A 12765-nucleotide genomic window follows, 5' to 3' on the forward strand; every position below is an offset into this window, starting at 1 on the left:
GCTGACCGAGACCCCCAGGCGCCCGCCCTTCCCAGATTATCGCGGAGAGCAGCTCGTGGTTGGTGCAGTGGTGGCATAGACGTTTTCACTTTCAAACAAAGTGAACTAAGTGCAAAAAGATTCTAATTGTTCTTTCAGTGTGTGCGTAGGTAAAAGAATTTTAATGTCTGAGTTTCTGCTGGACCCACATCGTTAATAATGCTGTTTTCTCTCCAGGTGCGCATCATGTTTGAAGTGCAGGACCTGAAGTACGCCACGCTGGCCACGGTGTCGCGCTGCGGCATGGTCTGGTTCAGTGAGGACGTGCTTAGCACGGACATGATCTTCAACAACTTCCTGGCCCGGCTGCGTAGCATCCCCCTGGATGAAGGGGAGGACGAGGCCCAGCGCCGGCGCAAGGGCAAAGAGGACGAGGGGGAGGAGGCCGCGTCCCCAATGCTGCAGGTGCGAGGCCGTCAGCGCTCTGCCCGGCGCAGCCACAGCTCTGCCCGGAGAGGGCAGGGACGTTCTGGGCGGCGAGCTGGCTGTTCTGCCCCCGGAGGGCCGGGGAGCCGGGGAACCGTGGTACTCTTCGCGGGTAGTCTCTGCTCGTCTGTTGAACCAGGGCTCTTGAGGGAGGTTCGCGTAGTCAGTGCTGTCTCGTACCCAAGGAAGGAGTCTCCTCTGCCAGAGGGAAGACGTGTTTCGGAAAATTTAAAGAATTCTTTCGGTTATCTGACTTTTTTTTGCAAATTGATGAAATACTGCATTTTCCCATTTCAGTGGTGAAAGCCCGTGTTTCTAGGAAATGTGGCCGAGGACCACCAAGATAAAGGAGTAAGGGTTGGTCCTTGAAGGTTATCCAAAACAAATTGTTTGCAGGTCACATGATCCTCCCCTGGGCTTAAGTGAGAATATATATGAAAGTCTCTGGGCTTTCTAAACTATTAGTTCCATATCATTTACTGCCTCTTGCAGATCCAGAGGGACGCAGCCACAATCATGCAGCCGTATTTTACCTCTAATGGCCTGGTCACCAAGGCCCTCGAGCATGCCTTCAAGCTGGAGCATATCATGGACCTGACGCGCCTCCGCTGCCTGGGCTCGCTCTTCTCCATGCTGCACCAGGCCTGCCGGAACGTGGCCCAGTACAACGCCAACCACCCCGACTTCCCCATGCAGATTGAGCAGCTGGAGCGCTACATTCAGGTTGGGGGGCACGTGCCTCGAGGGGGAGCAGGGCTTCACCAGAGCCGGGCATGCATGAGCTCTGTGCGCCTCCCTAAACTAGGGGCCCATTGGGAGGTGTTCTCTCTCCTGGGCACAGGGTCAGTGTTTCCTGGGGGCCAAGAAAGGTGCCCCGTGTGTCCATGAGCCAAGGACGCTGGGAACCACTTTCTTCAAGGTTATTGTTGCTGAAAGTGTCTTTATTGTTGTAACTGTATTTAAAAATGGGTTTTATTTTCTCTTTCAATAGCGGTATCTGGTTTATGCCATACTCTGGTCCTTGTCTGGAGACAGTCGGCTGAAAATGAGAGCAGAGCTGGGTGAATACATCCGAAGAATCACAACGGTGCCGCTGCCTGCCGCACCCAACATACCAATCATCGATTACGAGGTGCGGGCTCGGAGGGCGTGGCCTTCTTCCCCTTGATCTTGCCACGTTGGCTTGATTCCTCCCAGAGCCACCTCACCCTGGGCTTGGCTTACTCTTTCCATTTCATAAAAAGGTTCCGACCTTTGTTTTATGTGGTACAAAAGGAAAGCAGATGAATATGCAAGTTGTGTTTTTGTGGGAAAACAAGCGAGTCTGTAAGTGAGGTAGTGTGGGTCCCAGAGTGACCTGCTCCCATTCTCTGAGTGTAGGTGTCCATCAGCGGAGAGTGGTCGCCGTGGCAGGCCAAGGTGCCTCAGATTGAAGTGGAGACGCACAAGGTGGCGGCCCCCGACGTCGTCGTGCCGACTCTGGACACTGTCCGCCACGAAGCCCTCTTGTACACCTGGCTGGCTGAGCACAAGCCACTGGTCCTTTGTGGTCCTCCGGGCTCTGGAAAAACCATGACGCTCTTTAGCGCCCTCCGGGCCTTGCCTGACATGGAGGTAAAGAGGCCGGGACGTGGGCAGCAAGCCTTCTGGTGCTCAAATGCGGGATGGGGCTTACGGGCCTTCATTTGGTTCTTCCCGTCCAAAGGTTGTGGGTCTTAACTTCTCGAGTGCGACCACCCCCGAGCTGCTGCTGAAGACATTCGACCACTACTGCGAGTACAGACGCACACCGAACGGGGTCGTCCTGGCTCCTGTTCAACTTGGGAAGTGGCTGGTTCTATTCTGTGATGAGATCAACTTGCCGGACATGGATAAATACGGGACCCAGAGGGTCATATCCTTCATCAGACAGGTGTGCGCGCCCCCGAGGCCCCGCTGCCCTTGCTCGTGTTTGCTTCTGCCGAGCTAACGCTCCTGCTTGCCCTCAGATGGTGGAGCACGGAGGCTTCTACCGAACCTCAGACCAAACGTGGGTGAAGCTGGAGAGAATCCAGTTTGTCGGGGCTTGTAATCCACCCACCGATCCTGGAAGAAAGCCCCTGTCTCACAGGTAACACCGCTCTGTAGTCCACACTCGCCTCACAACGTACCTATTCCACGATTGCTTTAGATGTAGCACAGTGAAAATCTGGTTTTAATTATTAAAAGGAAACAAAATACTGCTTATCATAGGTTGGCCCCTGGGCTCCTTTCTCTGTGCTGCGATCCCAGGAAAACACACTTGAAAACAAAAGTTCCAACTCTCTGGGGGTAATGGGCTAACTGCCACAGACCCGTGGGGCCAAGATGGGGCAGAAGCCAGAATCACTTTCCCACCTTTGCTTGGCTCTTTTTCAAGTGTTTTGTATCTGCGTGTCAGGCACGGGCATGAGTGTGTCGCTCACGTGTCGCTGTGTGAACTGTGACATGAAGCCTGTGTGGCTCGATTAGGAAGGCACTTGGGGCTGGGCGACTCAGGCGCACTGCTCCGTCACTGGAGTGGCTGAGCCGGCTGTCCTCACACAGATTCTTGCGGCATGTGCCTGTTGTGTATGTGGATTACCCAGGACCCGCCTCCCTGACACAGATCTACGGCACCTTCAACCGGGCCATGCTGAGGCTCATTCCGTCTCTGCGCACGTACGCTGAACCGCTCACGGCCGCCATGGTGGAGTTCTATACCATGTCTCAGGTACTCAGGGCTCCTCTGCTCCTCTGGGGGCTAAAGAACGCTGTTACAAGTTTGGGCTTTAGTGAGGGGCACCTGGGTGGCATCTGCCTTTGGCTCGGGTCACGATCCCCAGAGTCCTGGGATTGAGCCCCCACATCAGGCTCTCTGCACGGCAGGAAGCCTGCTTCTCTCTCTCCCACTCCCCTGCTTGTGTTCCCTCTCTCACTGTGTGTCTCTTTGTGTCAAATAAATAAATAAAATCTTTAAAAAAAAAAAAAGGTGGGCTTTAGTGAAAAAAAGATGGGGTTCTTGTGACTTGCCTGTTTCGGGGAAGACTTCCAAGAGCACTTCGAGTGCTGCCCATCGGCCCATGGGGACAGTGTTGCGCTCCTAATGCTTTATGAGCGCTTCCTGTTCCGTGTTGCAAATGTTTCCTGGTATTTAGTTTGCTTTTAATTTTGTAGAACTGCAACTTTTCTCTGCAGAAATTTTAATATAATTTTTTGTCTTTATTTCTGCTTTTCAAATCATGCTTTTCCTGAACTTAAGGATTACGTTTTTATTTTTTTTTTTTAGATTTTATTTATTTGACAGAGAGAGATCATAAGTAAGCAGAGAGGCAGGTAGAAAGAGAGGAGAAGCAGGCTCCCTGCAGAGCAGAGAGCCTGACGTAGGACTCGATCCCAGGACCCTGAGATCAGGACCTGAGGCAAAGGCAGAGGCTTAACCCACTGAGCCACCCAGGTGTCCCAAGGAATTACCTTTTTTAAAGTATTTTTGGAAGAATTTTTTGTAGTTTCTTTCAAAATATAATTAATTTCAATATCAAAGTGAGCAGCTTGCATCAAGCTTTGTTCTGGATAGTTGTCCAGTTGTTCCAACACTACTAATTCGTCCTACAATATTCCAGGGCTTAGGAGGTTCATTTTCAATATAAAAATGTCATACAGCATTTGCTCTTTTATTCATTTTTCATGCTTTAAGATATTTACATGCACCTCCACTTTTCTGAACTGCAGGAGAGATTCACTCAGGACACACAGCCCCACTACATCTACTCCCCCCGTGAGATGACGAGGTGGGTGCGAGGGATCTTCGAGGCCCTGAGACCTCTGGAGACTCTGCCCGTGGAAGGCCTTATCCGGATTTGGGCACATGAAGCCCTGCGTCTCTTCCAAGACAGGTAAAGCCGAGGATGCAGTTAGCTCCATGCTTCCCTGCTCCCTCTCTTACCCACCCTCCAAGGTAGGGTCTCTGCAAGGCTGGGCTGGCCAGATTTGAGCCAGGCTCTGCTGATGGTGGAAGGGAGCGGACAAGGTCAGCCATGTGTCTCGGCACTGAGCACAGCCACCCCCGGCGTTGATGCATCTCTGGGAGCGGGGACTGCCCTGGGCTGCTTACCGAGGGGCATGGGGCGAGGCACTTCCATTAGCCTCTGCAACCGTCAAGTGGGCATCGCCTAATCGGTCAAAGCCAGAGGTCTCAAGAATTCGAATGCCTTCCAGGGGCATCTGGCTGGCATGTGACTCTTGACCTGGAGTCATGAGTGCGACTCCCACATTGGATATAGAGATCACTTAAACACAAAACCAGAAACCCACGATTGAATGCCTTCTAACGACTACCTCACAGGGTTTCCAGGACCACCAACTCCTTACCCTCCATCCTTTTATCAGAGGGTTTGCGGCTCTGTCCCTGGGACTTCAGTTTTCTCTTCCTGTCAGCTGCTTGTCTCAGGAGTTACTTTGCAGCTTCTGAGTTTTTCTAGGGATGTCCCCAGTACTTAGTGGATCACGGAAACTTGTGGTTTGAGTCGCAGGAAATGCCAAAGTGAAAAGTTGAGTTTTTACCTCTTGAGGAATCTCGTCAATTATTTTTCTTTAGCCAGAAGCAAATTTTTACATTCTTTATACTTGAGTAAGATCTTTATTTGACAATAAATTCTTAATTTTCCTAGTCCTGTCTTGTAATTTTTTTTCTTGTATTTTTAATTTTTTATTTTATGTATGTTAGTGTACATGGACTTGTAGGCTCAGTTTAGACTGGTGAGGAAAAGTTAAACTTATTGCTAAGCAGTAAATCTTAATTGATTTACTATTTAATGTGGTACCACAGTTTCCTGCCCAAATTATTTGGGGAAATGTTCTGCCTGTGAACTGGGTTACTCAGAACAGTGTAGGAGGGCAGGCCTCTGATGGCAGGCCAGGTCCCCTTACTCCCAGCCTGAGGGTGAGACAGCCCGTCCCTCTGACCACTGACCATCCCAGGTGTACATGGTTGGTAGCAATTAGTGGTTCTTCCCCGGGAGAACCCAAGGTAAATGGCTCCCTCCAGACTGAGAAGTACCTGTCCATTTGGCAACTGCACCACTAGACCGATGAGCCCTGCCTCCAGCTGGCTTTTCTCATCTGTACTTTCAAGGAGTCCCAGAATGTTGCTTTATTATAGATTTCCGGCTTTCACATCAGGCTCCTTGGAGTCCTTGAGTTCCACACAGCTGCCCTGACCAAGAGCCCAGTGTCCCCGATGGGTGGAGTAAGGGGGAGCAAGGAACATGCTAGCTTTTTTTTTTTTTTTTAAGATTTTATTTATTTATTTGACAGAGATCATAAGTAGGCAGAGGCAGGAAGAGAAAGAGGAGGAGCAAGCAGGCTCCCTGCTGAGCAGAGAGCCCAATGCGGGACTTGATCCCAAGACCCTGAAATCATGACCTGAGCCCAAGGCAGAGGCTTAACCCACTGAGCCACCCAGGTGCCCTAAGCTTTTTTTTTTTTTAATTAAAAAACAAAACACTCTAACACTCTCTTTTTTAATAATGAAAAAATTTGAGCTATAATACAGTTTTACTAGATTTCCCAAAATACCAGAGACAAAATTTTGTTTTTATTAAAATGTAGCACTGGCAGTGGTGCTTGTAAATTCCGATTGGCTGCAGTAACCACAGGCCCTGCCTCCACTAGACCGGCCCGTCGTGGCCCACTAAGCGGATCACAGAGTCAGCTTCTCAGAAAGGGTTTGCCCTCATCCCCCTCCACAAGGATAGGTCCGGTCTCACCTGCTTGCTCTGTGGTTCTCATCATAAGCCCTGTGTCTCCAGCAGTGTGCGGGGTCAGTCCCCTGTTCCTGTTCTCTTATTGCCCCCATGATATTGGGAACTTTATATTAGGCAAGCTTAGAAGTTAGAATCATATTGTCATTTTATCTTTTTTTTTTCTTTTTTAAGATTTTATTTATTTATTTGTCAGAGAGAGAGAGAGCGAGCGAGCACAGGCAGACAGAATGGCAGGCAGAGGCAGAGGGAGAAACAGGCTCCCCGCCGAGCAAGGAGCCCGATGTGCTCGATCCCAGGACGCCGGGATCATGACCTGAGCTGAAGGCAGCTGCTTAACTAACTGAGCCACCCAGGCGTCCCTATTTTATTTTATTTTTTTAAGGTTTTACTTATTTGAGAGAGAGGGCGGGAAACAGAGCACGAGCTGGGGCAGAGGCAGAGGGAAATGCAGACTCCCTACTGAGCATGGAGCCTGAAGTGGGGCTCGATCCCAGGACTCTGGGATCATGACCTGAGCCAAAGGCAGACAGACGGTTGACCGACCAGCCACCCAGTCACCCCACCTGTTGCTGTTTTAAAAATCAGTGTGATTAGACATTATTAAAGGAGGTTTTTTTACTTTACTTTTGCTTTTTGTTTTTTAAATAATCTCTACACCTGAGGCACCTGGGTGGCTCAGTGGGTTAAGCCTCTGCCTTCTCTGCTCTGCAGGGAGCCTGCTTCCCCCCCTCCTCCCCGCCTGCCTCTCTGCCTGCTTGTGATCTCTGTCTGTCAAATAAATAAATAATATCTACACCCAACATGGGCCTTACACTCATGACCCCAAGATCAAGAGCGTCACGCTCTGCCGACTAAGCCAGCCTGGTGCCCCAAGGGAATTTTTTTAGATGTAGTGATTCCATAGCTTTGAGGGGTTTTACATTGTCATTACATTACAATGTCAGAATTTTGGATAGTTTAAGCTGTCTGGAATTCAGATTCATAGGTTTTTCCATTTGTGGAAAATGAAAATTTCTGCAAAGGCTAATTCTGGTTCTTGCAGTCGCTCTCAGCACCGACAAAACCTGGTGTTTTCTCAGCACGGCTTCTGTTTGGACTGAAAGGCATCCTCTCTGCTTCCCACAGGCTCGTGGAAGACGAGGAAAGGCGCTGGACAGATGAGAACATTGACATGGTTGCTCTGAAGCACTTCCCCAACATAGACAAAGAGAAGGCGATGAGCCGGCCCATCCTGTACAGCAACTGGTTGTCAAAGGTAACAAATAGGTCATTTCAGAAACACTTCTTCTGTCTTCTTAGTCAGAGTCATTTTCTAACCAAAAATACCTTTTTCCTGAAGCACCTGTAAGTGAGTGGGTGTAGGCTCGGTACACTGCGTATTTGCCGGTACCGTGGGACTGATGATCCAGGAGTGTGGCTGGGGCCAGCTGGCCTGCTGGGTGTGTCCTCTTCCCATGAGGTGGTCACTACGAGAGCCACACCACTCCAGCCAGCAGGGGTCACGACTTCCACGTGTTTGCAGCGAAAGGGGCTTTCCCTTTGCTTTCTCTTTCCTCACACTATAAAAATGAGCTAATTGTGAATAAGTTGGGTAAAAATATTTCATATAGTTTGTACTAAACAAAGTTGACGTTCCCAGAATAGCTATGAGCTGTCCTTTTTCCAGAAGAGTAGGATGTTCTAGTAAGTTGTAGTAAGTTGTACGCATTTCATTCAGTAGGAAAGGCAGACAGACGCAGGGCTTCCTGTAGGGAGCTCCCAGTCCAACATGGTAGAAATAGCTCCGTCTGGGGAGAGCTCTCAGGAGAGCAGACCCTGGCTCTGGGTCTTAAAGAGGGCCACACAGAAGCAAGAGATAGCAAGAGAGGTTTGTTTGGTGTTGCTAGAATTTTCTGCTTATTTCTGGACTCTAGATCCTAACCCTGCTCATTTATAGGCACTGTCTTCTCCCAGTGGTTCATCCGTCGCCGTTTCTATGGTGTCTTTTAAAGAGCAAATGTTAAAGCTCCGTCATTTAACACATAACCCGTCTATAATTGTGTGTGTGTGTGTGTGTGTGTGTGTGTGTAGCTCCAGGTCTGTTTTGTTTTTCCTGAGGGGTGTCTGTTGTCCGGACACCTGACCCAGCGCTGTTGGTAGGATAATCCCTCACTTGGCAGCATCTCTCTGCTGCGGGCTCCCCGAGTGCAGGGGTCTATTTCGGAGGTTCAGGCCTGCTCTACTGCTTAGTTGTTGCTTCCTGCACTCAGGAGGGTGGTATAGTCCAGTGGCAGAGGCCTTCACACTTGGTTCATCTTTAGGGACCTCTTGACCATTCCTCTTCCAAATGAAATTTAGAACTGACTTGTCAGTTTGTGCTAAAACCACCAGTGCTGCCCACCCTTGGAATTGAGGCCAGGACTACATTGACTTTCTCTGTCAGTTTGGATGGAAATGACGTTCTTAACCATAGTGTGCTTTTCCCTGTGTGGTCGTGGTCTCTGTCTTCATTTATTTAGGTCCTTCTGTGAGGTCTTTTTTAGTGAAGATCCATTTACTCTACAAAAATTCTCGATTAGATCCAGTCCTAGTTAACTTACACTTTTGTTTTTATGCTGTAAATGATACCTTTTTGCCATTTTTTAAAAGATTTTATTTATTTATTATTTATTTATTGAAGATTTTATTTATTTATTTGACAGAGAGAGATCACAGTAGACAGAGAGGCAGGCAGAGAGAGAGAGAGGGAAGCAGGCTCCCTGCTGAGCAGAGAGCCCGTTGTGGGACTCGATCCCAGGACCCTGAGATCAAGACCTGAGCCGAAGGCAGCAGCTTAATCCACTGAGCCACCCAGGTGCCCCTAAAGATTTTATTTTTAAATAATGTGTACACCCAATGTGGGGCTTGAACCCAAAACTCTAAGGTCAAGAGTCTCATGCTGGGGGTGCCTAGGTGGCTCAGTGGGTTAAGCCTCTGCCTTCGGCTCAGGTCATGATCCCAGGGTCCTGGGATGGAGCTCTACATCAGGCTCTCTGTTTAGCAGGAAGCCTGCTTCCCTCTCTCTCTGCCTGCCTCTCTGCCTGCTTGTGATCTCTGTCTGTCAAATAAATAAACAAAATCTTAAAAAAAAAAAAAAAAAGAGTCTCATGCTGTACCAAATGAGCCAGCCAGGTGCCCCAAGTATATGAAAATACAATTGGCTAATAACGAAGATGATTTCTTAGTAATTTGGGTCTTACCTGTTTTCCTACAGGATTACATCCCAGTTGACCAGGAAGAATTGAGAGACTACGTCAAAGCTCGGCTGAAAGTCTTCTATGAAGAAGAACTTGATGTCCCTCTGGTCCTGTTTAATGAAGTGTTAGACCATGTGCTCAGGATCGACCGGTGGGCTTTCTGTTGTGACAGGTCACCCCTGGCCTTAGCTGCTCTTAACGTAGTGTTGGGAGATCCTGCCAGGCCTCCCGACCGACCGACCTTCCCCCACCTCGCCTCCACCCTTGTCTTGTCCCCCCTTCCCCTGCCCTTCTCAGTCCAGCTTCTCTGTCACATACGTGCCTGCTGCTTGGCACTTACTGTGCTCCTGCCAGCGGTCTGTGCTAACCGAGACCGAAAGCTCCGCTAGAATCGGGTCTGTCCGCCTCCTGCCATCTGAGTATCTGAGGACAGGACCATGTCCTGTGGGTCTTTGCGGCCCCCAGTCCTGGCAGATAGCGATTGCTTAACAACTGTTCAACATACAGATTTAAGTGGAAACACATTAAAACTGTTGTATATTAATTCCTGAGAAAGTTTAGGACCTAAGTGTTAAAAGGGGACCAGATCATAAAAGCCTCGAATTTTATCTTTTTCTGATAATGTTTCAGAATATTCCGCCAGCCTCAAGGCCACTTGCTTCTAATTGGTGTCAGCGGAGCGGGAAAAACCACCCTGTCCCGTTTTGTGGCCTGGATGAATGGTTTGAGCGTGTACCAGATTAAGGTAGGTGTGCTCGGCATTTGTGCGCCCCAACAACGGATTCCTGCTGCACGCACAAGGCTCCTCGAACGAAAACAGACCTGACCCGGCGACTGCTTCCGCAGGTGCATAGGAAGTACACGGGGGAAGACTTCGATGAGGATCTTCGGACCGTGTTGAGGCGTTCCGGCTGTAAGAATGAAAAGATCGCGTTCATCATGGATGAGTCCAACGTGTTAGATTCCGGGTTCCTGGAGCGCATGAACACGCTGCTGGCCAACGGGGAGGTGAGCGCCCCGTGTGTGGTGCTGCCTGCGCGCCGTTCCGGGACACCAGGACCAGTCGGTAGTCGTGCTCTCTTGCTTGCCAGGTTCCCGGCCTCTTCGAAGGGGACGAGTATGCCACCCTGATGACCCAGTGCAAAGAGGGGGCCCAGAAGGAGGGCTTGATGCTGGACTCGCATGAGGAGCTGTACAAGTGGTTCACCAGCCAGGTCATCCGCAACCTCCACGTTGTCTTCACCATGAACCCATCCTCAGAGGGGCTCAAGGACCGCGCGGCCACCTCCCCGGCGCTTTTCAACAGGTGATGCTGGTGTCCGCCCGGCTCTGGGTCACGGGCAGCCCCGCTCTGGGGAGCTGTGGGAGACGTGGCCGTCTCTTTCAGGTGTGTGTTGAACTGGTTTGGGGACTGGTCCACGGAAGCCCTGTATCAAGTGGGCAAGGAATTCACAAGCAAAATGGACCTGGAGAAGCCAAATTACATCGTGCCCGATTACATGCCGGTCGTGTACGACAAACTGCCACAACCGCCGTCACACCGCGAAGCTATCGTGAACAGCTGTGTGTTTGTTCACCAGACTCTGCACCAGGTGAGCTCCGTGTCCGGACAGAGGGGAGCGCGGAGGCTCCCCAGTAGTAGACACAACACCATGGCCTCTTGGTGCCTCTCTGGAGCACTTCCTCCCCATGTTACCAGGCTGCACCCCCGGGGCTCACTGACCTTCGTTGCCCTCTGGCCGTGGCCTCTGTGAAGCGCTCTTCTCTGCTTTGCTTGTCTCACTGCCGGGGGGGTGTGTGTGTGTCCTAGCTGTCCATTCCCAACCAGGGGTCAGCATGCTTTCCCTGTAAAAGGCCAGATAGTGAATGTCTTGCACTTTGTGGACTAGGAGGATTTTTTAGCTACTCGGCCCTGCCCCAGTACGCAGCCTCCACAGCCCACGTGTGAGCAGGTGGGTAGGGCTGTGCCCTCCAGCGCTGTGTTGGCAGAAACAGGCAGTGGTGGGATTTGGCCCACTGGCTGGGGTTTGCTCACTCCTTATCATGGAAGGGTCCCGTTCGCTCCCCCCTGTAAGGCTTTGTAAAACCCACTCTAAGCCTGCAGGTGCCCTGAGGACCGCTTCTCTGCCGCACCTACAGGCCAGCCCCACTGCCTCTGGGATGTGGCCTGGCCCTGGCTTCCCTTGCTGGTCTCATGTTCTGTTGCCCTGCACTAGCCTGAGGGGCCAGAGCAGCTGGTCACACAGAGCTGTGCCCTCTTGCCCTCCTCCTGCTGCCATCTCTTACTTTGGTGTCCGTGGAAGATCGGCAGGAATCGGGGCAGAACGTGCGGGACTCCAGTCATAGAACCTGTTCTTACGGAGTACACGTCTGGGTCACCAAGGTCACCTCTGGGTTGTAGAGACGTTTGAAGAGAAAATGTAGGGGTCTGAGGGGCTCCCTGGGATCTCCCAGGAGGCTGAGCTGAGACCCCAGCTCAAGCGTGACTCCTGAGGGCCGAGTCCGTGCCGCCACGTCACCTGGCAGAACAGTTAGCTTTCTGAGGTGAAATCACAGAGGATGTCCTGAAGAGCGATAAGATCGAACTGTTTTCTAAAAGGCTAACGCTCGGCTGGCAAAGCGCGGCGGCAGAACGATGGCCATCACGCCTCGCCACTACCTGGACTTCATCAACCACTACGCCAACCTGTTCCACGAGAAGCGGAGCGAGCTGGAGGAGCAGCAGATGCACTTGAACGTCGGGCTCAGGAAAATCAAAGAGACGGTTGACCAGGTACATCCTAGGGGTTCGCCTCCCTTACGGGCAGGGGGCTAGCATAGGCCCCTTTCCCGGTCATTTCCGCATCGTTCCGTTTTCCTCACGTGGTGTCTGTCCCTCAGGTGGAGGAGCTGCGGCGCGACTTGAGGATAAAGAGCCAAGAGCTGGAGGTCAAGAACGCGGCCGCCAACGACAAGCTGAAGAAGATGGTGAAGGACCAGCAGGAGGCGGAGAAGAAGAAGGTGAGTGAGTGCCTCAGGAGCCCCAGCCGGCCGGGTCCGCGCCGGCCGTCTCCGGGAACATAGCAAGTCTGGTCTGAGTGGGCTTCGGGGTCTAACGGGTTGGGGTTGTGGGTGTCTGGGCAGGGCAAGGAGTGTTCAGGAACCGCTCAGCAAAGTAGCCAAGACCCATCACCGAGCCTTCCTTGCTGTCTAGGTGATGAGCCAGGAAATCCAGGAGCAGCTGCACAAGCAGCAGGAAGTGATTGCCGACAAACAGATGAGCGTCAAGGAGGACCTGGACAAGGTGGAGCCCGCGGTCATCGAGGCCCAGAATGGTACGTCCG

At 51.2% G+C, this 12765-nt stretch overlaps 1 protein-coding gene across 1 annotated transcript in view; it reads left to right on the forward strand.

Annotated features, from left to right (window-relative positions):
* The window catches only part of DYNC1H1 (dynein cytoplasmic 1 heavy chain 1), a 68721-nt gene that overhangs the window by 41277 nt on the left and 14679 nt on the right, over positions 1–12765 (forward strand). Inside the window, exons 35-51 of the mRNA XM_045073851.1 lie at positions 217–444; positions 958–1188; positions 1457–1597; positions 1846–2079; positions 2171–2377; positions 2454–2575; positions 3031–3196; positions 4195–4358; positions 7353–7482; positions 9460–9593; positions 10073–10187; positions 10289–10450; positions 10534–10748; positions 10830–11034; positions 12042–12215; positions 12323–12442; positions 12636–12756. Coding sequence (XP_044929786.1) covers positions 217–444; positions 958–1188; positions 1457–1597; positions 1846–2079; positions 2171–2377; positions 2454–2575; positions 3031–3196; positions 4195–4358; positions 7353–7482; positions 9460–9593; positions 10073–10187; positions 10289–10450; positions 10534–10748; positions 10830–11034; positions 12042–12215; positions 12323–12442; positions 12636–12756 — 2869 coding nt within the window. The remainder of the gene's footprint in view (positions 1–216; positions 445–957; positions 1189–1456; positions 1598–1845; positions 2080–2170; positions 2378–2453; positions 2576–3030; positions 3197–4194; positions 4359–7352; positions 7483–9459; positions 9594–10072; positions 10188–10288; positions 10451–10533; positions 10749–10829; positions 11035–12041; positions 12216–12322; positions 12443–12635; positions 12757–12765) is intronic.

This window comes from Mustela putorius, unplaced genomic scaffold, assembly GCF_011764305.1.
Source record: "Mustela putorius furo isolate JIRA1106 unplaced genomic scaffold, ASM1176430v1.1 tig00000129_pilon_pilon_pilon, whole genome shotgun sequence".
Classification (NCBI taxonomy): Eukaryota; Metazoa; Chordata; class Mammalia; order Carnivora; family Mustelidae; genus Mustela; species Mustela putorius.